We start from the raw sequence: 27,875 nt of genomic DNA, 5'->3' as shown, positions 1-27,875 counted from the left end.
TGAGAAGGTGGGTGCCATGAGGATGGACTTTATTGGGTGACCATCTGATGAAAATGTGGGGGGACAGCAATTGGAGGTGGGAGGTCATGTGATGAAACCTCCAGGAATACATCCAACCAGAGTTGCCAACAATACCCGAAATGCCTGATACACATTTCCAAAGATTTTTTAAAAAACTTAAAAGTAAAATGCTCCACATTGCTAGCTTAGTCAATTGTAAAATTTAGGAGTATTTCCTAAGTCTGCACTTTTCCGTTTGCTCCCTGTTACGACTGTTGTGTTCAGTATAGGAATCATTCCAAGATTAACGTTTTCTGTTGTTCAAAGTATTGTTTGCATGTTAAGAGTTGGTCGCTATCTTAGTACAGCCACAAAATTGATGATGGCAGCTGCCATTTTGCATCAAGCATCCTTACAGATCCTGTGATGGAGGGGAGAACTAACCTTCACATACACAAGGCATATTCCAGCTAGTGAGAGCCAAACAAATGTGTATTGGCAAAGTCTTTCACAGATAATTAAAAAGGGTAAATTATCTTTTCCTTTTGCTTTAAGAGTTGCCCTTCAAGCAGCGACATTGCACTCATCCTGCTCTTAGTCGCTGCATTGGTAAAAGCAAATGGAAAATTCACTGCAGCAGCTGGTCCTCTTGGCAGGTGATGTCATTGCCCCTGCTGCCTAGGCAACAGCAAATGAATTATTCACCAGCAGATAGCAGAAGCTGTGAAAATAATTCCACCATCTCTTTTCTCAAAGAACATAAGGCACCATACCTGATCAAAGGTAAGTCCTGACTGACTGATGCATTTTGTAAATATTAAATTCTAACATCTTAACGGTAAATGAATCTGGCTATTTAAAAAAAAATAAACCCAATGTTGCAGTAACTGCGTTAAATGCATCATGAAGGATGGAATTGTAATGGGGAGATGCATTTCACCAATACCATGGTTTGGTATTATTTGCTATTTTTATTATTGTTTAGTATCATTATTCTTAGACTGCCAGTTTATGTACTTCATTGTGCCATCTAGGTGCTGTTTCTTTTCTGCAACATTTAATTTAATTTCAGGTGGCTGCAGTGAATTTTGTGAGTCGCGAGTGGAAGAAATTCTCCCCTTTACTAGTTGTCTTATCAGTCAGTATCTCTTTCTCTCTCTCTCTCTCTCTCTCTCTCTGTCTGCGGGCTGCCATGCCTTCAGCCATCATGTTCCGGGTAGCGATGCTGACAGTGGTAACCTGGGCTCTAACATCAGCTCACAGCTCTCAGGATCCGGACAAGGTGTCTGAAGCAGACATCCAACGCTTGCTGCATGGGGTCATGGAGCAGTTAGGCATCGCTCGGCCTAGAGTGGAATATCCGGCTCATCAAGCTACAAATCTGGTTGGACCGCAGAGTATTGAAGGTAATGGATTCTGACAATATTCTGCAGATTGCTGTGAGGTGCGCAGGTACCTAAGGGTTTTCCTTTCGATTTGCAAAACATAAGTACGTCCTAGAAAATATTATGAGCATAACATCAGGTAGTAAATTATAGCTTTTAATAGGAAATTCAGAAGAAACTACTTTGCCCAAAGAGCGGTGAGAACATGGAGCTCACTTTCGTGGGGGATAAGATAGATGTATTTAATGGGAAGCTGGATAAACATACAAGGGAGAAAGTAGAAGGATATGATGATAGAGATAAAATAGGGTGAGAAGAGGATTGTGTGGAACATAAACACTGTTGGGCTGAATGACCTGTTTCTGTGTTTTACATTCCATGAAATTTTATTGAACTTAAAATAATTTAGTGCAACAAATTGTATTTATAATACAGCTGGCATAGTGAAGTAATCCAAATCATTGACATGGTCACACTTAGAATACTTTGGACAGTCCTGGTCTCCAGACCTTTCGTACCAGATCAACCTCTTGCTCCCTAAATCTCCTTTCCATTCAACTCTTGATCCACTACTATTCTTGGCTCCCTCACTAGCTGACATTGTTAATGGTTCCCTCTCCACCAGAAACGTCTACTGTCTATCTTCTCGCTCTTGGTTATTGTCCCATCTCCAGCTCCCCTTTCCTCTTGAAGGCCCTGAAGTGTTGTGGTGTGTGTTTGCACACCAATCTAATCCAGATGCAGTCAACATGTCTGTAGTAATAGTTTCTCTTCCCTCCTTGACACCATCACCTCAGGAATCCCTCAATTATCTGTCCTTGACTTTGTCCTTTCTTCCCATCACATCCTTGATGCCATCATCTGCAGCCATGGAGTCAGCTTCCACATGAGTGACGACAATTAAATAGGATGTACAGCACAGAACAGGCCATTCGACCCAACTAGTCATTGCCGCTGTTTATACTCCTCAAACATCGAACAATGCTCAGCTCGACTTTATCACCATTCCTCTCACCCACATCAGCACTGTCCGACTGCCTGTTTAATATCAGGCCTTGAATGATCGCCCTTCATCTGAAAGTGTTGAGTGGATGAAGATGATGAGACTGCATCCTTTGGCTGCAGAGTCAGTGATGAGGGGCCATCGATATGAAATGGTCACTAAAACTGAGGAGAGAGGTGAGGACAAATAGCTTTGCCACTGTGAAAAGCTGTCTCTGCCTCAACTCAATCCCTTGAGGGTAGAGAAGGCAAATATTGGAAGTGGAGGAAGGTATAAGGTTATGGAGAGAGCGTGGAGCAATGGGATGAATTTTGGAGTTATCCAGCAAAAAGCCAGCACAAGCACAACGATCTCCTCCTGAGTTGTAAACTCGTCTGGTTCAAAGTGTTATATAAGATAGCCCTACATAATTGCTCCAAAGTATGTCAGTAAAGTAGGACCAAAGGATATGAATGGGAATTCAAAAGAGATATCAAAGAAGAAGATTTTACTTGATTGAAAAATGTTGAGGTTGTTCAAAATACAATGAATTAGGAGAATGGTACACATAAGGGATTTGAAAGGCAAACTTGCATTTATATAGCATCGTTCACATCCTCAGGATGTCCTAAAGTACTTTACAGCCAATGAACTGTAGACTTTGATGTAATGTAGGAAACAAAGCAGCCAATTTACACGCAGCAAGATCCCACACACAGCAAAGACCAGGTCATTTTTTTTTTTAAATATTGGTTAAGGGGTAAACGTTGGAGGACTCTGCTGCTCATCTTCAAAATAGGATTTTTACATTCAACTGGGAGTACAGACAAGGCTTTGATTTAATGTCTCATCCAAAAGACGACACCTCCAACAGTGCAGCACTCCCACAGTATTGCACTGGAGTGTCAACATGATTTATGTGCTCAAGTGTCTGGAGTTGGATTTGAACCCACTCAGAGGTGACATTGCTGTAATATTCCAGAAAGCCAGTTGATGAAGGATAATACTGGAGCCCATCATTACACAGTCTTATATGTATTTACAGAGTGAAATACTACAAGCATATGGCTCTTAACTCAACTTCCCCACAGCTTCAGTAAGTGTCTCTTTACGTGGTCTCAAGTGAAACCACATTTAATGCCCTCCACCTGCATATAATTAAAAACAAATGCAATTAACAAGCGCTAGCAACTGAATTGTCACATAATGGCATTTTCTTAACCATGACATTTCTATCTTAAAGCTAAGGTTTTATATCCAGTGATGGACTGACAGCCTCTACTCAGTGAAATTGCCTATGCACATAGTGCAAGTATCACCACTAAATATATCCTTCAGACGGAAACACTGAAACGTCAAGATCCATTTTGATTGATAAGCATTTCAAATTCTAGCCTCTGGTGTCTCTAGTGTAGCCCCTGTCACTTAATCCATAAGCACTATCTTCATGACATTACCTGTCAAACATTTTATTATTTAGGAAGGGGAAAGAGCAAGAAATTCCATGATGCATTTTCAGTTCAGTAATACAAAGCAAAATACCTCAGATGCTAGAAATCTGAAATAAAAACAGAAAATGCTGGAAAAACTCAGCAGATCTGACAGCATCTGTGGAGAGAGAAACAAAGTTAACATTTTAAGTCTGTGAGACTCTTCAGAGCTAAAGAGAGATAGAAATATGATGGATTTTATACTGTTTAAGAAAGGGTGAAGCAGGTGGAGCAAAATAGAAGGTCAGGGATAGGCGGGAGCTCAGGGGAAATTTGATGAAGATGTCTTGGATACAGGACAAAGGAAGTGTTAATGGTAGTGCTAAAGACTAAAGAAGGTGCTGATAGTGGCATAAAGGTAAGATAGTAAGATGTGTTAATATCACGACAATAGCAGAACAAAGGTCAGTGCTCTGTGACAACATAACCTTAGGGAGACTAAACGCAGACTCGGTGACCGCTTTGCAGAACACCTTTGCTCAGTCTGCAAGCATGACTCAGACCTTCCTGTCGCTTTCCATTTCAACCCACCATCTTGCTCTCATGCCCACACATCCGCCCTCGGCCTGCTGCAATGTTCCAGTGAAGCCCAGTGCAAACTGGAGGAACAGCACCTCATCTTCCGATTAGGTACTTTACAGCTTTCTGAACTTAACATTGAGTTCAACAATTTCAGACCGTAAACTCTCTCCTCCATTTTGATCCTTTTTTAAATCTTATTTTTTCCCCCAAACCCTCCCTCTCCCCACAACCCCCCACCCCCTTTGGGCCATCTGTCACTTGGTTCTATGTTGTGCTTTCACAGAGCGCTGACCCTAGTTCTGCTATTAACACATTCTGCTATCTTATCATTATGCCACTATGCACCTTCTTTAGTCTTTAACACTACCATTAAAACAATACCATTAACAGTCCTTTGTCTTGTGTCCATGACATCTTTGTCAAATCTCTCCAAAGCTTCCACCTATCTCTGACCTTTTATCTTTCTCCGCCTGTTTCACCCCCTCTTAAACAGCATAAAATCCATCACACTTCTACTTCTTTCAGCCCTGAAGAAGTCATCCGGACTTGAAACATTAACTCTGTTTTCCTCTTCACAGATGCTGCCACGCCTGCTGAGTTTTTCCAGCATTTTCTGGTTTTATTTCAGCTCAGTAATGTTGACCTGTTGTGACATGAAGATGTAGGTAGTATGTAGGCTACTGCCTTCATGTATTTGCAACCTAGTGAAGAAGGATTCAGCAAAGAATATTTCATGAAGATGGTGCATTTTTAGATATGACACCACTCGTATGAATGCAAGTGCCAACACTCTGCTGCAAAAGAAAATCTTTAGATACCATTTGTTAAGAAATTGGTCTGAGATGTGAGAAGAAAAAAATGTTCTTTCACCTCCAATAATAAATCACTAGATGGGGGAAGAAAATGTTGAAGTTACTCTTGGTATGATGATAGAAAGGTGAAGGCGTAGTGGTATTGTCACTGGAGTAGTAATCCAGAGACCCAGAGTAATGCTCTGGGGACCCAGGTTCGAATCTCACCATGGCAGATGGTGGAATTTAATATCAATAAAAAAAAGTCTAATGATGACCATAAATCGATTGTCATAAAAACCCATCTGGTTCACTAATCCCCCTTCGGGAAGGAAATCTGCTGCCCTAACTTGGTCTGGCCTACATGTGATTCTCAATCCACAGCAATGTGGTTGACTCTGAAATAGACTAGCAAACCACTCAGATTCTCAAGGACAATTAGGGATGAGCAATAAATGCTGGCCTGGCCAGCAACACCCACATCGTGTGAATGAATTAAAAAAAATAGCACCCACTCTCTTGTGCCCTTGACTGTGTGGGTGAAGGGAGCTGGGACATATTGAGTTCACTTTTAATATCCCCAGAACACGATGACCTGAAGAAATTGAGTCCAAAACCTGAACAGGGGAACATAAATTTTAAATGTCAAAACCTCGCTCATTGAAAGATCAAATTAAGTGCAAATGGAGCTTGAAACTGAAGTTGAATTTCTAGGACTCCGAAGAGTTTAGTTTGGTGAGTGCTCCCAGCAACTAACACCACAACAAGCCAAAGATGACTTGCCTCATTTTGTACGACTGCATCACAGGATAATTTCTATAAAAGGCCATGTTATCTGGCACTGTGTATGTTTTGGTGAGCTTTTCTTTCAAGCTAGTAGGAGACTTTTTGTTACTGCATGTAAACAAGCATCATTGGAGACATGTTATTCGGGCATTAGCTCAGCTAACTGAGCTAGGCTGAATTAAGAGGCAGTTACACCCTTGAATAGAGTTCATTCAGTCCAAAGAAATTGGTCAAGTTTACACATTCCTCGTCTTTATACCTGCTAACCATATTCAACCGAGCACATACAAAGATTCAATGTCAGCTCACTTGGTAACACTCGCTTCTGGATCAGAAGGTTGTTGGTTTAAAGCTCACACCTGAGACTTGAGCGCATAATCTAGGCTAATAACAGTGCAGTACTGGGGCACTGCACTATTAGAGGTGTCGTTTCTTTCGGATGAGACCCCCATTTTGCCCTCAGGTGGAGGTAAAAGATCCACGGCACTATTTCTAAGAAGAGTTAGGGAGTTATCTTTGGTAACTTGGCCAGTATTTATACCTCAAACAACAAATCTATTGTCGCTGTTTTGTAGGAGCTTGCTGTCTGCAATTGGCTGCTACGTTTTCTATATTACAGCAGTGACTGCACTTCAAAAAGCACTTCATCACCTGGGGCGTGCTGAGGTCATGAAAGGCACCATATAAATGCAAGATTGACTTTCTTTTGTTGTGAAATGATGTAGGTAGCAGAGACTCGGTATATTTTTGATTGAGGTGGAGACTCTGACAATGAGCCGCTATGTTTAAGAGAAAGTGAGATTGCTGCTGCTTTTTTTTTGCCAGATGCTAATATGGAGTGAATATTCTCTGGGCAAGTATGATCAGCTCTCTCTTCTTGAACAGCAATTCAGTAGCAGTAGAAAGCAATGCCGCTACCCAATCCAAATGTCACATCTCCAAGAGGGTCGCTGTCTGCTTTCCTTCTAATAGTACAAAGATTTAATTTTAAAATCTGCAGATATAAAAGAGAAAATTTAACATTGACAACAATTGTTCCCACAGTGCCAATCCCCCTTCAATTTTTGACTCCTAACATCTCTATGGCTTGCCTTGGGAAGCTTTAATATGTTAGAGGCGCTATATAGATGAAAGCCGTTTTTGGTGTAATGAAATAGGCTCCAGTGTCCTATCTGAGATTTGGGGTGTTCATTTCAATGACTCAAAGTTTAAACTACTTTTATGTCTGACATCAGCAAGTTTATGAATAACCTTCGGGAAAATTAGACGAGTGTGTTTACGTTAGTGACTGTAACCTGAGGCCACACAGAACAGTGCTGTTCCAGCGGGCGCATTGCACATCGTTTATGATGTTTCTCTCTGGAATGAGGAGATCTTTGGGTCTCTCCATCCCTCCATCCCTCCATTCGACAATTGGTGCGTTTTGGAATTCATTTTCCACTCTGGTGGCAGGAATCTCTCCTGCTGACAGCAGATTGTGGAAGATTGCAGAGAAGCTGCCTGTGATTTTCCTATCTGCACCCCCAGTGTATGAGGGTCCCCGGCACACTGTGAAAGTCAGTCTTTGTGTATATAAAAATATTCTTGAATATGTGTTTTGCTTCATATAGGTGAAGATATCCCACTAAACTGCACATAAAATAACTATAACCGTGAGTAATACATGTTGTGAGAGGTTTTGTGGTGCAGTGGATAGCGTCCCCATCTCTGGGCCAGAAGCTCCGGGTTCAAGTCCCACTTCAGGACTCGATGGCCATGGAAAGCACATTCATAACGTGGCCAAACAGATTGGTTATCAGCCTGTAAATCCTTCCAATATGCCTGGTGGCAGACGGTAAGAGTGGGAGAGTTTCCTGGTCAGTCAACCTGCAGAAGGCAACCACTGCAGTACTTTGCCAAATATAACCTTGGACCAATCCAATGGATGTCCATGGTCACCAACGTTCTCTTGAAGGAGGAGGAATGATTGTGCAAACCTGTTCTCTTAGCTCATTTCGGGTTGTTTCTTGCAATGGTCAACTTTATTTCATCTAAATATTCCTGCTAGCAATTTTAACATGCAAATGTGTATCATATTTGTATTATTCCATTTTTGTAATGGAGGAGTGTGCTTTTAAATAGTTAATAAGTTTTTTTGTTAAAACAGTGGCATCTCAACCCATTAAATAGTCATCTACGAATATAGCCACAATTAATTCCTAGGTTTTGCTCTCTAAAATTAATGTTGATAGTATAATTTTATAGGATTAAATGTGAAGCTCTACATTACAGTGTCTTACAGTCTTCACCATAAGATGACTGTCCCCACATCAAATTCTCCTGATGGTATCTACCATAGAGACAGGATTTGGTGTATGTGTGGATTCCGTGAGAGGCACCACTTCATGAGGTTTTCCCACATTCTACCCTCTGTAAACTTCAGATCATCCAAAAACTCTGCTCCCCGTGTCCCGTATTCCCATCCTTCAAATCCCTTTTCAAATCCTTCCATGAGCTTAGCCCTCCCTTTCCCAGTAATCTCCCCAGCTCCACAATCCTCAGAGATATTTGCTCTCCTCTAACTCCAGTCTCTTTGGGCATTCCTGATTTTAGTCATCCCAGCATTGGTGGCTGGGCTTTCAGCTGCTAAAGCAACATACTGCGGATGATGGAAATCTGAAACGGAAAATGCTGGAAACGGGTGCTGTCTGACCTGCTGAGTGTTTCTGAAAATTGTGTAACTCATTTCTCAAATGTAGTTGATTAAATTCATTAGCCAGATCTCCCACTCCATCCCCCTTTTTTGCCATGGTTTCCCCCACCTCTTCTCTCGAGGTTTAGGGGAAAGGAATGGAACAGCAAGGCCTCGCTTTGGCTGCCGATTGATGTGTGCTTTCAGCAGGAGTCATCAGATAGTGATCAGAAATGGGAGCCATGGCCAATATTCCATCCCTAATCCAGAAACACTGGAAGGGAATGCATGCCCCTTTCCTCAGCCCATTACTCAAATCTGATAACTCTGCACAGTTCAGGGATCAAACCCAGAAGCCTTTTCTGTTCTTCGGAAAAAGAGGGAAGTGTGAACACTTGGCAAGAAAACATATACGACCTTTGAAAAGGAACACAGCACTTTAAGAAAAGAAACACATCTATTGATTAAGTTGTATATCTGTAACAATAAATAACCCAGGTGCACACATTGTTGGAGAGTTCAGTTACATCAAACGTTAATCTTGGGGGAAAAAACAAACAGAATATGCTTTTATTTTGCTGTTAAATTATTACCAACTAAAGTCGTCCTTTTCATGATTGGTTAAAAAGTTTCTCCTGTGCACAGTTTCATCTGTTTAACAGCCCATCTCAATATTTATATTTTTGTTCCCATTTCATGGGAAACATGTCTTGTGCTGTGATCACAAATGAATGTTATATTTGTTAAACAGTCAATGTGGAGCAGAATGTAGTAGTCAGATATTTTACATAGAATGTTTCTCTCCGATGTTGTCTCTAGGAGGCGCTCATGAAGGATTGCAACACCTGGGCCCCTATGGCAACATTCCCAACATCGTGGCAGAGCTTACTGGTGATAACATACCGAAGAATTTTAATCAGGATCAAGGTTATCCTAATCCACCTAACCCCTGTCCTTTGGGAAGAAAAGGTAATTTGTATGCCTCAGGATTTCATTTGTGACACAAGCAACTAAATGAAACAGCAAATGAACATACATTCAAATTAGGAGCAGGAGTAGGCCACTCGGCCCCTCAAGCCTGATCTGCCATTCAATAAAATCATGGCTGACCTGATTGGAAACTCAACTCTATATTCCCGCCCACCCCCAATAACCTTTCACCCCCTTGTTTATCAAGAATCTATCCACCTCAGCCTTCAAAATATTCAAAGACTCTGCTTGCACCACCTTTTGATGACAATTATTCTACCTTTTGAGAGATGCTAGCATAGTGGTAATGTCACTGAGCTAGTAATCCAGAGGCTCAGGCTGAAGCCCTGGGAACACGGGTTCAAATCCCTCCACGGCAGCTGGTGGAATTTAAGTTTAATTAATAAAACTGGAATTGAAAGCTCATCTCAGTAAAGGTGACCATGAAACTATCATTGATTGTTGTTCACCAATGTCCTTTAGGGAAGGAAATCTTCAGTCTTTACCTGGTCTGGCCTATATGTGACTCCAGACCCATAGCAATGTGGTCGACTCTTAACTTCCCTCTGAAATGAGTTAGCAAGTCACTCAGTTCAAGGGCAATTAGGGATGGAAAACAAACGCTGGCCTTGCCAGCGACATCCACATCCCATGAAAGAATAAAGGGAAAAAAAGCTTTTGTAATACTGTTTTTTCAACATTTTAGTGTTGTTCATTTAAAACCTTACTGTTGATGTCAGCAAGAATATGTTAACTGCAATCCACCCAAGGCAGGGTTTACTCTTGATTGAATGCAGGATTTCCTACATAGCCACGCACACTTGTATCTGCGCCCGTTACTTGTGGTTGTTATGACTGCAAAACTGTCAGCATCACAGTTTTTACGCTGCTAAACTGACAGCCACTTTTGGCATCCGCACATTCAGTTAAATGTAGAAATTCAGAAACTGGTGTCATTGAGTCCTCACTCTTTCCCACTGTGTGCTGTTGAATCCCCACAGAGTGAAACCTTTAGAAATCACTTGAATTGAAATGCCCTTCTACTTTTTATGCTCTAAAAATCCTTGATTATGCCAAACCTTATTGAATGAGCTGTAGATTGGGTTTTAATGACGTGCTAAGTCATAATTACTATTGAACAACCTCTCTAGCCCTGAAAAACTAATTTTATATTTGTGGAATGCCAAATTCCTCCGTTATGATAAAAATTTTACAAGTTTTTTTAGATAAAACTTGTATTTTTTACAAAGGTTTGTTTATGATATTTCAACTTTTACATTAATCTTATATGTTTGCCCCAGTCTTTATTTTACTCTCTGTAAAATGATTAATAAGGGAAAGACAATCAGTGTGTTTTACTTCCTGGTTTGCTGCTTATGAGAATCCTTCTCTGTGAAAAAAGATACAACAAAAGAGGTAATTGGCTGGTTCAGATAACCATCCCTGAAAGCTTCAGGGTCAAGCAACCTGACTCCACTGAATGTCTCATGGAGGGTCAAGCATGCAAAGCAATCTCACCCAAACTTATCCTCATGAAACCTCCATCAGGGGTCTGTATCTCACAGCTTGAGCCATCTCTCCAGCCATCCACACTGCATAGAAGGATTTCATGGACAGCTGGTCCTGCATACTCTCAACGTCTTCTCCCTTGTCTATCCATCTTACCGTCTATGGAGGGTTCTCTTCCACTAAGGATTTGGGGTGGTGGGTGCTACCTGTAGCTGCCCCATCAATAGCTTTTAAACTGTTTTTCAGACTCTCTGTCTGCCTGTAACTTTCTCAGTCAGGATGAGACAGTATTCTGTACCTTTCTTCAACGTGAGCAGTTGTGGGCCCCTCTTCCACTGTTTGAACGGGCTGCTCAACTTCTCCCACGCTCCTGATATTTGACCACCCAGTGCAAAATGGAGGGAGCGGGAGTTGGACAGGTCAACTCATGGGTCTCCTCCTGGACCCACCAAGGTAGTTACTCTCTTCTGTACACTTGTCCTTTACTTTATAGTTAAATTCTTCTATTTTGAAGATTGGGTAGCTGAGTAGGGGGAGCAGGATGGGACACTTTTGTTTTTGGTGGTTGACACTGAGGCAATGTCTCCTTATTGGGTGTTTGATAAAAGGCTTCATGCTTAATTATGTTAGTGAAAGCCCAAGGTCATTTGATGATGTGAACTGGAGCACCCTTGCCTACTTCATCGATTGAAACAACCCTTCCTGCTGGCATTGGCAGTAAGGTAAATGGTCCCTAAACATTAACTCCTCCGTCATCAGCACATAATAGCTGCAGTGTGTGCCATCTACAAAAATGACTGCAGCAACCTGCCAGAACTCCTGCACTAGCACCCTTCAAACCTGCAATCGCCAGCTCCTAGAAGGACAAGAGCAGCAGACACAGGGGAACACTGCCACCTGCAAGTTCCCCTCCAAATCACTCATCCTGACTTTTGGAAATATATCAGCCGTTCCTTCACTGTTGCAGGGTCAAAATCCTGGAACTCCCTTCCTAACAGCACTGTGGGTGTACCTACACACAGCAGTTCAAGAAGGCAGCTCATCACCACCTTCTCATAGGGTGGGTAACACATGCTGGCCCAGCCAGTGAAGCTCATAAATGAATAAATTCTCATGGTTCAAACAGACGTTGATGCACAAGATGATGAAACACTCAGGAAAGTGTATGATTATTTTCAGCTGCTGACGGATGCCTGGAACATACTCCTGACACAGCCAAATTCAGCAACGACTACCAGGTCCATCAGCGCCTCTTTGATCCACAGCATGATTACCCAACAATGGGAAAATGGGTAAGTGCTCAAATAGATTCACTTACCACTTTATTCCAAATCCTGACAAGACATTTGCAATTACAATGTGTACTCTACATCTTATTTGGGCAGCTCGTTTGACTAAGGCAACTTAATTATGCGGTGTAACCTTTGGATTCGCTGAATCCAGTTTACTAAATAAATCTTTTTTTATTCAAGTTCTTAACTTTAACCTGTTTAGAGCTCAAATTGTAGCCACGTGCTCCACAAATAATGTTATTTCAATAGCCCAGTCGATAACAGCAAGAACTAACATCACATAGACGATTTATAAATATTTTTAAAATTACATCCCATTGAAACTAAAAGCTTGCAGATGGAGCAACACAATATTCTTATTGTGATTATGGAGATGAACACAAATTTGGTTAGGACAAAGCAGAAGGGTTAATGTCTGAAAGGGAAAGAGTTTGATATATATTGTACTTTCAGCATATGCTTATTAATGATTCAGTGAGAGAGTATGATGAATAGAACTGAAAAAGTTACAATTCACTTAATCTGTAAAATCAATTCAATGCAATATCACTAATGGCCTGAAATAAGCATTAAGGCATGCAGACAGGTAAATCAAAACTGTCTGAAAATCCAGTCCATTTCAGCTTCACAGAAATAATGAAACAAAGTTCATTGCTGCTTTTTCAGTAGAACTGGGTGCCCAAAACTTTCCTGGGCATGTCCAACAGAGTCCCATAAACAATGTGACACACCAAAATCAATAAGTATTTCATGTTGTGATGTAGACAGTTTGCAAAAGTTTGTCCAGTTAGATTTTTTTTGCAACTAATAAAAATTGAAATCATAAAAGCCACAGATGGTGTAAGGGTTATCAAAATAGCAGTCCTCTTACCACGATTTGCTGGCTGCTTCTTCCTTATTGCTCCTGCTCTTCTTCACATTTCTTATCTCCACTCCCATTGCTCCCTGATCTAACTTTCTCTACCAATGCGCCCTGCTGATGCTTCGCAACAATTTGCATTTACCTAGCACCTTTAACATTGTAACATGTTCCATGGTGCTTCACAGTAACATCATTAAACAAAAGATTTGACACTGAGCCACATAAGGGGATGTTAGGACAGGTGGCCAAAAGCTTGGTTGAAGATGTAGGTTTCAAGGAGCGTCTTCACAAGGGTGCAGGAGGTAAAAGGATGGAGAGCTTTGGCAGGGGGTGGGGAATCTCCAAAGCTTAGGGCCTAGACTTTAAAGGCATGGTCACGAATGGTGGAAATATAAAAATCAGGAATGCACAAGGGGCATGAATTGGAGGAGTGCAGAAATATCAGGTGCCGACGTTTAACAAGTATAGGGGTGCTGGCTGAACGGGATAATTGGTGTGAGTTAGGAAATGAGCAGTAACGTTTTGGATGAGTTCAAATTTATGGTTAGGGGGAGGGTGGGAGCCCTGTGTGGAGAGCATTACAATAGTTGAATGCAGACGTAACAAAGGGATGGATGAGGATTTCAGCAGCAGATGAACTGAGGCAGGAGTGAAGGCAGAAAATGTTAAAGAAGTGTAAGTAGCTTCTTGCTCTCTTTCTCTCTCTGATGCTACTTACTTTCCATATCTTCACTGGATTTTTTTTCTTTCTCGCAATGCTTGCACATCTAAACCAGTTATTTCCCCCACTGCTAAATTTTACATTTTAAGCTTTGCAGAATGTTTGACAAAAACGACGTGTTAATAGTGGATTTAGGACCCCAAAATTCAAAAAGCCAAACCAAAAATCACAGCAAATTCAATTGATATCTGAAGTTAGGTGAATAAAGAAAGTGCAGTTTTTGGGACTGGGCTGGGAACCTAAAACTTGTGGGCTGGATTTGACTGCAAGATGTAATCTGGAAATTCTAGCAATAGAAGATGATCATGGATACAAAGGGATTGTCCTAAGCCACTCATGCTCGACCTTGGTTGACATGGCATTATACTGTCTGTGACCCAAACTCAAACCTATCCTCTCAGTTGAGAAAGATTGTTCCAAACTTAGAATCAAATAATAGGTTTGATCAAGTCATTTACCTTTTAGATTATTAGTGTATTTGTGTTATGACACAGCCGATGGTAAATGCTGAGCTATTCAAATCCCAGAGGAAAACGTGAAATAACCGTCACAACCAATTTTCAATTTGTATAAATTTCACGATGCATGCCTTGAATTCAGTAATAATAAGACTGAGTCTTATAGGTTTTTTTTAAATAAACTAGATTCAACATTTATTAATAAGAGAAATGATTTTTAAATACATACGTGGATGTATTTTGTGAATTACTACTTTAATAACTTCTAAATCCCCTAATCAATCTAACTCCCAGTTACACTTTCGTTAAGGCAAATATAAGACACACAGACTTTAAAAGACCTAGGCAAAGAAACGCAATACCCTGAACAAGTCGAATTCAAAGTGAGTTTTCTTAACTTCAGTCCTTTGAAGACAGCAGCTTGAGGAATAGATGCCAAAGCCTTTTAACACACTTGTGAGATCTTAAAAATGCCTTCTCTTACCCACCGCCCTTGCTCCTTCTTCATACATATCTTCCTCTTTGAATGCAAATACCCATTGTTTCACTATGTCTTTGGGCTTTATCTCCTTGATAATAAAACCATCTCGTAGCACTAAGTTTTACCAGTAATCTTTGAGAAAAATAACCACACGGTTTCTAAACTTCACCTGGCTGGGTGACACATTTCACCCTTCCTTCAAAAACAATCTAGTCTGGTTTATTTCAAAATGCAAATATTCTCTTGACACCCATGTTTCTAAACTTCCCCATGTTTATCTAATTAACATTTCAAATTTAGATCAAAGCATCTAGCTTCCTCTAATTCAATTAAATCTCTCTCTCACACACACGTATATAGACACATCCCACTATTACTCTATTTCACAATAAATTCCAATTACAATGAGAATTATTATATCTTCTTGACAATTTGAAATATGATTTTCTGAACAACTGCCCTTCATTCATCCATTGCTTCGCCAAGCCATAAGCAATGGCTACCTGATCTAGCAACATTATTTGAAAATGTATTGTAGACATAAATGATAAACTGGCTCATAATAGTTGCTATAGTGCTAAATTAGTCTCATTGCAAGAAACGCAAAAAGAAGCTGCTGGAGTTTTACACATCTTTTATTACCTGTTACAGACAATACGCTGTGATAAATATGTTTAAACTTGTGCCTAACTTCCTTCATAGAACAAGAATGTGATGTACGGAAATGTGAAAGGTACCCCAGGAAGGAGAAGAAGGGTAATATTTCTCAAATTTCTTTTCTGTGATTGGTTTCTATAGGCTTGTGACCCAAATAAGTGATCCAAATATTATTTTGAAGCATTTACCAAAAATCTTCAATTAATTCCATAAACTGACTCTGAACAGTTTTATCATATGTCCCATGATGGACAGATCTGGGAATTATTGCTCACTTGCTCTTTTAAGAGTGAAGGAATGAAGAGGGCAAATAAACCAATATTTAATGATCACTTTCCATTCCCTAGTTCAGTGAATGAATATCAAAAGTAAGTTTTGAAGAATAATGAAGAGAGATTGGGGAAACTGGGCCCGTATTCTCCAGAGTTTCGAAGAATGAGAGGTGATCGCATTGAAACCTACAAAATACTTAAAGGGACAGACAGGGTAGATCAGCAAGGTGTTTCCCCTGGTTGGGGAGTCTAGAATCAGGGGACACAATTTCAGAATAAGGGGGAAGCAACTTAGGACCGAGATGAGGAGAAATGTCCTTACTTAGAGGCTTGCGTATCTTTGGAATTCTCTACCCCAGAGAGCCATGGAAGCTCAGACATTGAGTATGTTTAAGGTAGAGATTGATAGATTTCTGATTAACAATAACGTGAAGGGTTATGAGGATAGTGTGGGTAAAATGCATTGAAGTGTTCGATCAGCCATGATTGTGTTGAATGGCAGAGCAGGCTCAACGGGCTGAATGGCCTTCTCCTGTTCCTATTTCACAGAATTGGATTTTTAAAAAAACGCAAGGGGGACCAGGTGGTTCACTGAATTTACTCATTGACCCTTCACTTTTTCTGCTTACTGTGCTATGAGGCTAGGCAGGCTCAATCTAGTCACTACCAGGGCACAAAAAGAAAACAGCTCCAAAATGCTGCAAATCTGGGGGAGAAAAGAGGATCTGTCAACCTCTGTAAAGAGAAAAAGCCCAGTAATGTTTTTTGAACTGGTAATAGAAGGTTAAATAGGAACACGAGTAGACAATTCAGCCCGTCAAGCCTTTCCCACCTGAAGCATCATCACTTGCCTTTCACAGATGTTGCTGTATTGGTCTTAAAATATAAAGGGAAAAAAATCCAATTACTCTTCTGTAGGATTGCATGTTGGGTGATCTGTACTTTTGGATGTGCCTATCTGATTTCCTATTTCACACACTAATGATCCTGTATTGACCTCCTAAGTTTTTGATGTAGGCTTCTGAATAAATGTGAATGTAAGCACTAGAAAAAGTTCCAAAACTACAACCCCATGCATGCATATTAATTAATCTTTCCCCTGTATTTGCATCTCCTTGATTTTAGTTTTGTTACTGTCACTCTCCTTGTTTTCCAGGATTTCTGATTGTCTTTTCTCTCTCCCTTATTTTTCTACCCCTTTTGCACTATATTAACTGCTGTAATTTATTCCCTTTCTCTGTTGTGCAAGTTTTGAGAAGTCCCAAGGTTTTAAACATGTCCCATGCATTCCATCTCTTAGTTCAAAGTTGCTTGGATCAAATCTAATTGTTTAAATTTCTATTTTCTGCTATTTAAATTTATTGAATTCAATTTATTGAATAATTCAAACATTTTAGTACAAACATCAAGTTCTTCAACAGAGTTTATATTCAAGCATTGCTTGTGGCACTTTGTAAAAAGAAAATTGCTCACAGAAAATGTAAACTTCTATTATCGATAGCAGCCTGACAATGACTGGTTTATACAAGTGTTTTCACCCACAGCTGCAAGATTTGCTGATGCCCATGGTTGCTTTATATCCAAGAATATCAACAACCACATTCTTTAGGTTGGTCTTTCTAGTAACATGCACATCCTGAGAATGATCTTTCTTCTTGGTGTATGGTACTTCTAGCAAGTGTAAATGAGCCACGTTATGAGCTCAACTGATTATCTTAAAAGCGCACTCAGGATTGTTCAGCAAGTGATGCCCAATCACAGAATCACATCTAACAGTGAACTACAACAACGACTGACAATACTGTTCAATTTCTTAGGTTTAGATAAAGTCAACAACACATTGAAGTATTATTGAACTGTACTTCAGTTAACCTAAACCTTACAATTACTTCATTCAACTTTGAAACTGAAGATAACCAAAATTGAAAGTTTACATTTGGAACCATCAATAGCGCAATAAGTTGATGAAGCAAAGCACATCGGAGCTATTCCATTTTGTGACATTAAGGGACTGGGGTATAAGGTGCCACTACCGATTATCCACAACCTACTGAGTTATTGATAGCATCTTCCTTGGTCAGCTGCAAAGTCATGGTCAAGCATTTCTCAAAGGGTAGAAAAAAAAAAGCACTCTGACCTGCTAACCCATCAGCTAGCTCTAACTTCATACTGCCACGTAGCTGTGAGTTAGTTGCTTATCTGCTTACAGATCAGGAATAGTGTCTGATAGAGAGTGGAGAAAAAATGAACACCTTAAAACATAAATTAAAAATATATAAAATACAGTTTTCAAAATAGTCAAGACAAGTGGGGTTATTTCAGCAAAAGGATGAAATAGACACTAATTGGGCACAGTGTGAATAGGACTAGCCTATTTGAAAGTCTGGATTTAGTGTATCATTTCGGCCCCCTAAATGCAGATTACTATAATCTGAATTTGCCTGAAGGGAGATGGTCTGGACATGGTTGAGGGCCCTGTCAAAAAACCATCTCCCGCACATCCACCCTCACACCTTCCTCTCCCTCCCAGAACCATGATAGGGTCCCCCTTGTCTCACTTATCACCCCACCAGCCTCCGCATTCAAAGGATCATCTTCTGCCATTTCTGCCAACTCCAGTATGATGCCACCACCAAACACATCTTCCCTTTACCCCGCACCGCCCCCCCCCCCCCCCCGCAGCGGCATTCTGCAGGGATCATTCCCTCAGGGACACCCTGGTCCACTCCTCCATCACCCCCTACACCTCAATCCCCTCCCATGGCACCTTCCTATGCAACTGCAGAAGGTGCAGCACCTGCCCCTTTACTTCCCCTCTCCTCACTGTCCAAGGGCCCAAACACTCCTTTCAAGTGAAGCAGCATTTCACTTGCACTTCCCTCAATTTAGTCTACTGCATTCGCTGCTCCCAATGCGGTTCCCTCTACATTGGAGAGACCAAACACAGACTGGGTGACCGCTTTGTGGAACACCTTCGGTCTGTCCGCAAGCATGACCCAAACCTCCCTGTCGCTTGCCATTTCAACACTCCACCCTGCTCTCTTGCCCACGTCTGTCCTTGGCCTGCTGCATTGTTCCAGTGAAGCTCAACGCAAACTTGAGGAACAGCAACTCATCTTCCAACTCGGCACTTTACAGTCTTCCAGACTGAATATTGAGTTCAACAATTTTAGATCATGAACTCTCTCCTCCATCCCCAACCCTTTCCGATCCCCCTTTTTTCCAATAATTTACATAGATTTTTCTTTTCCCACCTATTTCCATTATTTTAAAATGTATTTCCATCCATTGTTTTATCTCTACCTTTTAGCCTATTTCGATCCCTTCCCCACACCCCACCCCCACTAGGGCTATCTGTATCTTGCTCGTACTGCTTTCTACCCTTGATGTCACCTATTATCACATTCCTGAGATATCACCACCTTCAACACCTCTTTGTCCTTTTGTCTATGACATCTTTTGTTATCTCCACCTATCACTGGCCCTCTATTCAGCTCTACCTGTCCCACCACCCCCCCTTAAACCAGCTTATATTTCACCTCTTCTATTTTTCCTTAGTTCTGTTGAAGAGTCATGCGGACTCGAAACGTTAACTGTGTTCCTCTCCGCAGATGCTGTCAGACCTGCTAAGTTTTTCCAAGTAATTTTGTTTTTGTTGTGGATTTCCAGCATCCGCAGTTTTTTGCTTTTACCTTAGTATTTTCACTCAAGTGCTGATTGGATACAACTTTGGTGAAGTAGCATACGTGGGCTCTTTCCACCCACTTACACCAAATGTGTGGTGTGTTCTGGCTGTCACACAACAGCATGTTGCTGTATGGTTCAGGGATTGAGGGAAAGGGTACACAGGTTCTCAGATAGAGCACTTAGAGAAGGTCCAGAGTAGGAAGGAATGTATCATTTCGGCCCCTAAATGGGGAACAATGCTACTTCAAACTCCTATCCCTTTCTCCTACACAGTTAGTGCAGTTCTGCCTGGCCTTGCGTTCTTCTCCAGGCCAAGCACTCCCATTCCCTTTGTGACTCCTATAAAGATGTCGTAGCACAGCACTTGCTGTTTGTCGGCGAAGTCCTCAGAGTTTTTGGAACAAATGGTGCTTGGGCATTGGAAATCTCAACAAAAGGCTCCCACAAAGTTACCTGTTGTTTCAGAGGTTCTCTACACAGCAAAGGACATCAAATCATGAGTCGTGCTTGAAACAGACATCAATGCAATGTTTATTCCCAACAACTGGTCGCTGTTGGGAGAGGGCAGCAGTTGAAGTGCTCGCCACCAAAATATCATACAGTCTCTTTAATGAGTGCTAGCAGGCATTTTAAGTGGCAATCAGCAGGTTAACAAGTCTCTAGGCTGCTGTTCCTGGTGCAGGTGTCAACTCCTGAAGATAGCATCTTGCACTAAAGATGGGCTAAACCCATTTTGGAGAACTGTCATTGTCTGCACGTACTATCGAAAACCTCCCCTAAGCAAATATAAAGTTTAAACAATACTATTTTAATATAGACATCAGATATATTACAGACCAGAGGATTCATTTAAACAGCGCTGATTTCTCCACTCTACCTGCCCAGCAACACAAAACTTGGTGGGAATGTGAGCGACGACACAAAACTTGGTGGGAATGTGAGCAATGAGGAGGGTGTTAAGAGGCTTCAAGGTGATTTACAGGTTGAATGAATAAGCAAATACATGGCAGATGTAATATAACGTGGATGTGTATGAAATTATCCACTTCAGTAGGAAAAACAGAATGGCAGAGTATTATTTAAATAGTGATAGATTGGGAAATGTTGATGTACAAAGGGACCTGGGTGTCCTTGTACACCAATCACTGAAAGCAGGCACACAGGTGCAGCAGCAGTTAAGGTGGCAAATGGTATGTTGGCCTTCATTGCGAGAGGACTTGAGTACAGGAACAAAGATGTCTTACTGCAGCTGTACAGGGCTTTAGTGAGACCGTACCTGGAGTATTGTATGCAGTTTTGGTTTCCTTACCTAAGAAAGGGTATACTTGCCACAGAGGGAGTGCAGTGAAGGTTCGCCAGACTGATTCCTGGGATGGCAGGGTTGTCATATGAGGTAAGATTGGGAGAGTGCAGTACTACGTTGAGAGAGAGGATCAGCCATGATCATATTGAATAGTGTAGCAGGCTCAAAGGGCTAAATGACCTACTCCTGCTCCTATTTTCTTTGTTTCTATATCTGTAAACAGAAAGGTGTTTTTGATTTCCTCCTTTATAAATGGTGGCGTATTTTCCCCAACCCTTCAGTTTTGGAGTTATCCAGTTCTCTATTAATAACCCCATAGCAAACTCGAGATAAGGTAAAATAAGAGGGGTAGTTTATTTTACACACACATAACATGAGAAGGGGGTTTCACAACGTCACCCTTTTTTGCATTCATACAATAAAAGAGGATAACGATAAGGAAAGAAAGGGGTTCAGGGCTAAGACCGCAATAAAAATAAGGGCTATAGTTTCACACGAGTCCAGAGTACAGAATCAAAAGTCCGGTGGCATCTTTGTCTGGCAGAGTTCCTGGTCTTGGCCCTAAAAACTTGGTCGCAGGTTGGGTCTGTTGAAGATGCAGCAAAGTATTCTTGCATCTTGGGTATCAGTTCACTCTGTAGGTGAAATACAGGGCTCTTTCTGGAAATCAGACTTGGACAGAGATAGAGGTCAAAGGCAGGCTGCTTGCCTGGAGTCCAATTTCCTCTCCCGAGGTTAAACCACAACTGAAGATAAAATTCAAAAGGCGTATAATTAAAGGAAATTAAACAGCTCAAGTCTCGGTCATGAGGGTGGTTTAAAGTCGAGCTATTAAGCTAACGAGGCACCCATGTTAATACCCATTGTCTTTTGAGCAGGTAACTGAAGAACCATTAGTACAACTTAAGTACAAAGTTGTATAAAAGACGAGTCCAGAGCTGGTTGGTACAGACATATTGTCTATGAATCCTTTGTGTTGGATTGGCTGAAATGTTTAAATGATGCAAGGCATTTTACATTCCAGGAGGTTTGATGTGTTAGCCTTTGTTCATGTTTAAACTGCTCAGAAACTTCCAAACTATTATCATGTGATCAGCTGTGGCCATTCTTCTGGCTGGGACAGATATTAAAATAATCCTTTTGTTTCTAGAGTGTGAATCCATACCTGCAAGGGAAGAGACTCAACAACGTTGTCGCCAAGAAATCAGCTCCTCATTTCTCTGAAGAGGACAGATGGGCCAATGAATAGATTAGTTACCAAATCTAAAACAACTCCACATCTAATTGCATAGCATGTGGATCAATCATCAATCAAAGTTCATAAAGCTATGATATTCACTGTTGATGAGTAGCTAGCAAGTAGAAATCTGGCTGTTTGTGTCTATGGCATTGATGGCAGCTTAGGTTTGCACAGTGCCTTGATAGTTGCATTAACGTTAATTGAGCAAGGCTCCACTACAATGGTAATAAAAGTTTAACTAACTTAATATCTGGAAGTTGATGAAATATTGAATGGTTCTCATTTTAACTTCAGTAGTCATTTCAAAGTTTGGATTTCCATTTCTCTGCACACAAATAAGCAGGAGTATACTGAACCAACATTACATATTAATAACCAGAGCTTCAAGTCAGCAGCTTCAATCTCTAGTGCAGACTCATGCCTGGTTACTGACTTCTTCAGAAGGTAATATCAACTGAATGACAATGATTTAAAAAAAAGGTTGCAACAAAGCCCAAGAGGAGGACATGACAGGCTGCATGGCCTCCTTCTGTGCTGCAACAATTCTGTAATCACCGACAAAATGACAACCTTTACCTTGTGTCCTGCTGAGCAGCATGCAAATGTTAGCAGATCCTCAAATATACAACAGTATCAAAATCTCATACAGGAGCTTTATGGAGTTTTGAGTGGGTAAGGAGCAATGGACACAAAAATGTAAACCAAGCCAGGAGGCAATCAAAAGCATAAACTAATTATACATCATTCCTTTACTTTTCTATCACTTAAAGTCGAACAGTTTATATCAAAAAGTTTAAGTATCAGAAACTTCTAAATTTTTTTGGTTGTCCCTGTTTGGCCATCAGTATTTTCGAATATTGATACAAGAAATATTCTATAACTTTAAAAAGTTACCATTGTCCATTAAAAGTTTTCATAATAATAGGGAAAAAAGCAGTTTATTTGAAATATAAAAACAGGTATGTATAAAAGTATCAGGAAAATATAAAGAGAAAGGAAAAGTAACTTTGCTGTACAGTATTACACATACAGAAGATAGCATGCACAGTGCCATATATCCTTTTGCGAGAGCTTCAGAACTATATTTGAAGTCTGTTCCTCCTTTCTTTTGTCTTTTCTTTATCTGTTCGGCTGGGAATATGATTTGGTGTGACCGAACCATTCTGGCTTTGAGCAAATCTTGCGACTGTTGATACGCCATCCACAAACTTGGTTTTGAACAAGACGTTAGCATTAGTGAACATGCCATCTTTCAGTGACACCACGATAAACTGCAGGAGTTTAAAAAAAGTCACATTGACAAGGATGTAGCTTTTCTTTAAAAAACATATTCCCACCTCTCATTTCTCCTCTTCTATCCTGCCATAAAGATGCAGCACAGAAAGTAATACCGCAGTAATCAGCTATAGTAAGAGAATGGAGTTTGCCTTCTGATAATTTACCCTTTCCAATTCATTGACAACAGACTCCAACAGCCAAGGTGAAAGGTTGTCATTCAAGGGGACAAGTGTTCGAAGTCAGAGTTGTCAGGAAAACTTAAAGAAACATGGGCTTTGAGCAATGATCAGTATGGAAAGGCAACTCGGGAAAATCATTAACATAAATTGAAGCAGTAGGATAAGGGTATACAGGTTCAACCTAGGAGAATAATCAGACAAAAATTGGCACTGGGGCAAAGCAGCCAGTCTTTCCTCTCATTGCAGAGTTTTGACACCAACAATTAACCTTGTAGCTCTCCTCCCGCACTACCATCGCTCAAATATCTTCCTTGTGTTGTAGCAACCGGAAACAGATGCTCTATCCAAGTAGCAGTCTAACCAGAAAACGAGTTTGACCATGAATTCCTCTGCCTTGTAGGTTTACTACTTGGCTATGCAATTCAATGTATTGCTGGATTTATCAATAGCTGTGCCATATTAGTTGGACACTTGGGGGCGGGGCGAGGTTGAGAAATAAATGTTTCAGAAATGGGAAGTGAGAAAAGAAAGAGAAATAGGATGAGGGAGGCAGCTGCAGGGGGGAGGGGTGGAGGAGGAGGGGCAAAGAAGCAGAGAAAATAGAAGTGAGAGAAGAAAGGAGCAGAAATTGTAGGATTCAATTAATAGATTGTTGAAAATTAAATTAGGGCAGTCAAACTTTTATCTGCTCCTCTCATTTTTATTTTATATTAACTGTTCACATCATACCTGCGAGTGCCGGAAATGTGTTCGCAGCATCTGCCCAATGTTCTGGGTATGAGAGAGGTCCAGGGCCGCATCCACTTCATCCAGAATATAAATTGGAGCAGGTTTGAATAGGAGCATGGCCAGGATCAGAGACAGAGCCACTAGTGACCTACAGAATATAAACACACAACAATCACATTCAGTTAATGTAACAGAACCCGAATGAAAAGAACCAGAGATCTATAAATTTGAACAGATCAAGTGTTAATTCAGTATACTTCTCATTATCAAATCAAATGGGGAGACTAGAAGTAGGTTTACGCACAGTTTAAGAATAAGAACTCACCATTTTAAGGCAGGGATGAGGAAAAAGGTTCTCTCTGAGAGTCGTTAGTCTTTGGAATTCTCTTCCCCAGAAAGCAGTGGAGGCTAGTTTATTGATATGTTCAAGGCTAAGTTAGCTTGGTTTTTGATTACAAAGGAGTCAAGTGTTATGGGGGCAGACAGGAATGTGGAGTTGAGACTACAAACAGATCAGCATTAATCTTATTGAATGGTGGAGCAGGCTGGAAGGGCAAATGGCTTACTCCTGCTCCTAAGTCCTAGGGTCAGGATTTTCCAGCCCCATCGCGGATGGGATCTGCCACAGGCGAGGCGGTGCCCCAGCCAGAAGTCCACTGAAGATCGTGGCAGCGGGTGGGCGTGGAAATCCCATCCTACGTTCCTGTTCTCACATGCAGAGCTTTGGTTAAGATTGCCTCCCTGACCTACTTAGCATTGATAAAATGCTGGAATAATTTTGATTTGACATGGCAGGACATGTTTGGTATTACCATGTCAGAGTAAAACTATGGGAAAATATTTGCAATTAATATACTGTAAGGTCTTTATATTAAGAAAAATCATGACATGACCTGACACTATAGCGCATCCAATATTCCTCACAAATCAGTCTGAAAAAGATCAATTTTTGAAGTATGGCTCTAACCAAATAATGGATAATGGGGGGGGGGGGGGGGTAGATTCATTTAACAGAAACAAATACAAATGTGGGGGGTGTGTGGAGGCAACTATAATCAAAATTTAGTCCCCTCACATAGTGGGTGATATAGTGGCCCTTCAGAGGAGAGTTACAAGAACGATTTTTAGCCGACAGAATGTTGCTCATGTAAGCTTAAAGAGCCTGTATTTACCCTAGAATAGCATAGGCTTACAGGCTAACAGGCAGAGATTTATTAAATAAAACAAAAGCAATGGACTCCATTGCCTATTGATATATCGGGAGGGTGGGCCCAACTACATGTAAATAAAATAGACTAGATATTAGGCAGTTTTTCTATTCCCAGGGAGTAGTGAACCTCTCAAACGTGTTGCTGGCTGGTGCATTGTATGCTGATTCTTTCTGCACAACTTCAAGAGGGAACTGGACTTGTACTTGGGGAGAGATCACATCATATAGAAGGTGAGAGGATTAACAAATAAATAAACTATCCATGTCATCTCTGCGACTGGTTTTGATCACTTGATGAGGTTGAAGGGAAATTTTCCATTTATTTTGCTCCCATACTGGTTCTGCAATTTCATCCCCACTGGGAGGTCCCTCGGGCTACAAGGGACAAGATGTGTCCAGTCGCAATAATCAGACATCTAGCTTCCTTCCAGATGGGACCTTATTTCTTTTAGATGTTTAATGAGTTGTTAAACTAAAGGCTCCACCTACCCCCCTCAAACAGATGTAAAAGACGCCATGGTTCAATTTCAAGGAAGAGCAGGTGAGTTAGCTCTGGTGTCCTGGCCAATATTTATTTCCCAGCCAACGCCTAAAATGATCATTATCCCATAGGGGAATGGGACTGACTGTATTGCTCCACAGAGAGCGGACATAGACTCAATGAGCCGAATTCTCCTTGTGTACCATAATGATTCTATGACATGGATGACAGAATTGAGGAAACTGCTGGCTGGTTTTTGCATTACTTCTGTTCTTCTTTGTAAAAGAAAAGGGTAGTTTCTTTTTGACAGCAAAACACTGTGTTTGCTGGAAATCAAATAAAAACAGAAAATGCTGGAAATACTCAGCAGGTCATGTAGCATCTGTGAAAAGAGAAATAGATAAAACGTTATCGACCCGAAGCATTAGCTTTGTTTCTCTTTCCCTGAATGCTGCCTAATTTGCTGAATATATTTAATAAAAACAGAATGCTGAAATAAAGAATGGGTTTTGCAACAGCTACTCCTACTCTAAGCACAGCAATTCGTGAGTAAGGGTCCCAGAGTGAAGTGAGCACCCAATCTCCACTCACCCTGACTGACACAGATCCCATGTTTCTTGAAACTAATGGCATCCAGTCACATTCTGAAAATCTCCAAGACAACAGACAAGTGGCTAAGGCAACAGTCAGCTGGAAACTGGATAACAAAGCTACAAGAGACCGTGTACAATGACTAAAAACAGCAGCTGTAGTAACAATAAATAGGCCCCTTCCCCCTCCAAGGATGATTTTTCTGTGCTTTTTTTTAAACAAATCAGCATTGGTTGGACAACTTTAAACAATGGCCATGCCAATAGAAAACAAAGAGTCTGATCAAGACCTTGCTATGTGCAAATATTTACCTTGTTTGCCTATGAAACAAGAAGACTTAAAGAAATTAATTGTTGCAATTAGACTCTATTTCTTTCTACAGATGCTGCCTGAACTGGAGTATTTCCAGCATTTTTTTGTTTTTATTTCAGATTTCCAGCATCCCCAGTATTTTGCTTTTGCAATAGCTGTAAATCTCTTGGGGACATTGTGAAAGGCACCAAATGAATGACAGCTCTTTCCTTCCAGTAGCTTCAGACGAAGTGATGGAATTTGCAAATGCTGCTCAGGCTGAAATTCCAAATATCCAGAGTTCCAGAACACTGCTAAAGATTTAACTGGAGTTTGTAAGCTGTGCACAATTATGGTGTCTCATCAATTCTAGCACATAGACCTGCCTGTCTAGCTGCAAATATGCAGTACACCTGTGACTCTTCCAGAGTTGGGTCCAAGTTGTTGCTTACAGATCTGGTTCTCATCCAAGAGGTGGTGCGCAGTGGTATTGTCACTGGACCAGAGATCCAGGGGAATGCTCTGGGTACCCGGGTTCAAATCCTGGTGAAATTTGAAGTCAATAAAAATCAGGAATTAAAAATCTATTAATGACCATGAAACCATTGTCAATTGTTGTAAAAATCCACCTGGTTTATTCCATAATATCCTTTATGGAAGGAAAACTGCCATCTTTACCACGTCTGGCCTACATGTGACTCCAGACCAACAGCAATGTGGTTGACTCATAAATGCCCTCTGAAATGGCATTGCAAGTCACTCAATTGTGTCAAACCACTACAAACTCTATGAGGAATGTAATTGGATGGACTACCTGGCACTGACCTAGGCACCAGAAACAACAATGGCAAACTCCACACTGTTGACCCTGCAAAGTCCTCCTAACTAACTAACATCTGTGGGCTAGTGCCCAAATTGGGAGATCTGTCACACAGACCAGTCAATCATAGTTATACTCATGGAATCATACCTTACAATATCCCAAACACCACCATCACCATCTCTGGGTATGTCCAGTCTCACCAGCAGGACATACCC

General features: G+C 40.9%; 2 protein-coding genes across 2 annotated transcripts in view; one reads left to right on the top strand and one right to left on the bottom strand.

The window, feature by feature from the left end:
- The first annotated feature begins 693 nt into the window (after positions 1–693).
- LOC121276773 (neuroendocrine protein 7B2-like) lies at positions 694–22,087 on the top strand. Its single transcript, XM_041185316.1, has 6 exons — positions 694–783; positions 1,203–1,406; positions 9,447–9,596; positions 12,285–12,397; positions 15,622–15,675; positions 21,989–22,087. The coding sequence occupies exons 2-6, from the start codon at positions 1,208–1,210 to the stop codon at positions 22,085–22,087; spliced, it is 615 nt and encodes a 204-aa protein (XP_041041250.1). The 5' UTR covers positions 694–783; positions 1,203–1,207.
- A 910-nt stretch (positions 22,088–22,997) lies between these two features.
- The window catches only part of smc2 (structural maintenance of chromosomes 2), a 52,136-nt gene continuing 47,258 nt past the window's right edge, over positions 22,998–27,875 (bottom strand). Inside the window, exons 23-24 of the mRNA XM_041186698.1 lie at positions 24,265–24,412; positions 22,998–23,349 (exon numbers count right to left, since the gene is read on the bottom strand). Coding sequence (XP_041042632.1) covers positions 23,158–23,349; positions 24,265–24,412 — 340 coding nt within the window. The 3' untranslated portion in view covers positions 22,998–23,157. The remainder of the gene's footprint in view (positions 23,350–24,264; positions 24,413–27,875) is intronic.

This window comes from Carcharodon carcharias, chromosome 4, assembly GCF_017639515.1.
Source record: "Carcharodon carcharias isolate sCarCar2 chromosome 4, sCarCar2.pri, whole genome shotgun sequence".
Taxonomy (NCBI): Eukaryota; Metazoa; Chordata; class Chondrichthyes; order Lamniformes; family Lamnidae; genus Carcharodon; species Carcharodon carcharias.
Note: the sequence above shows the minus strand (reverse complement) of the source record. Positions and strands in the feature narration are given on the sequence as shown.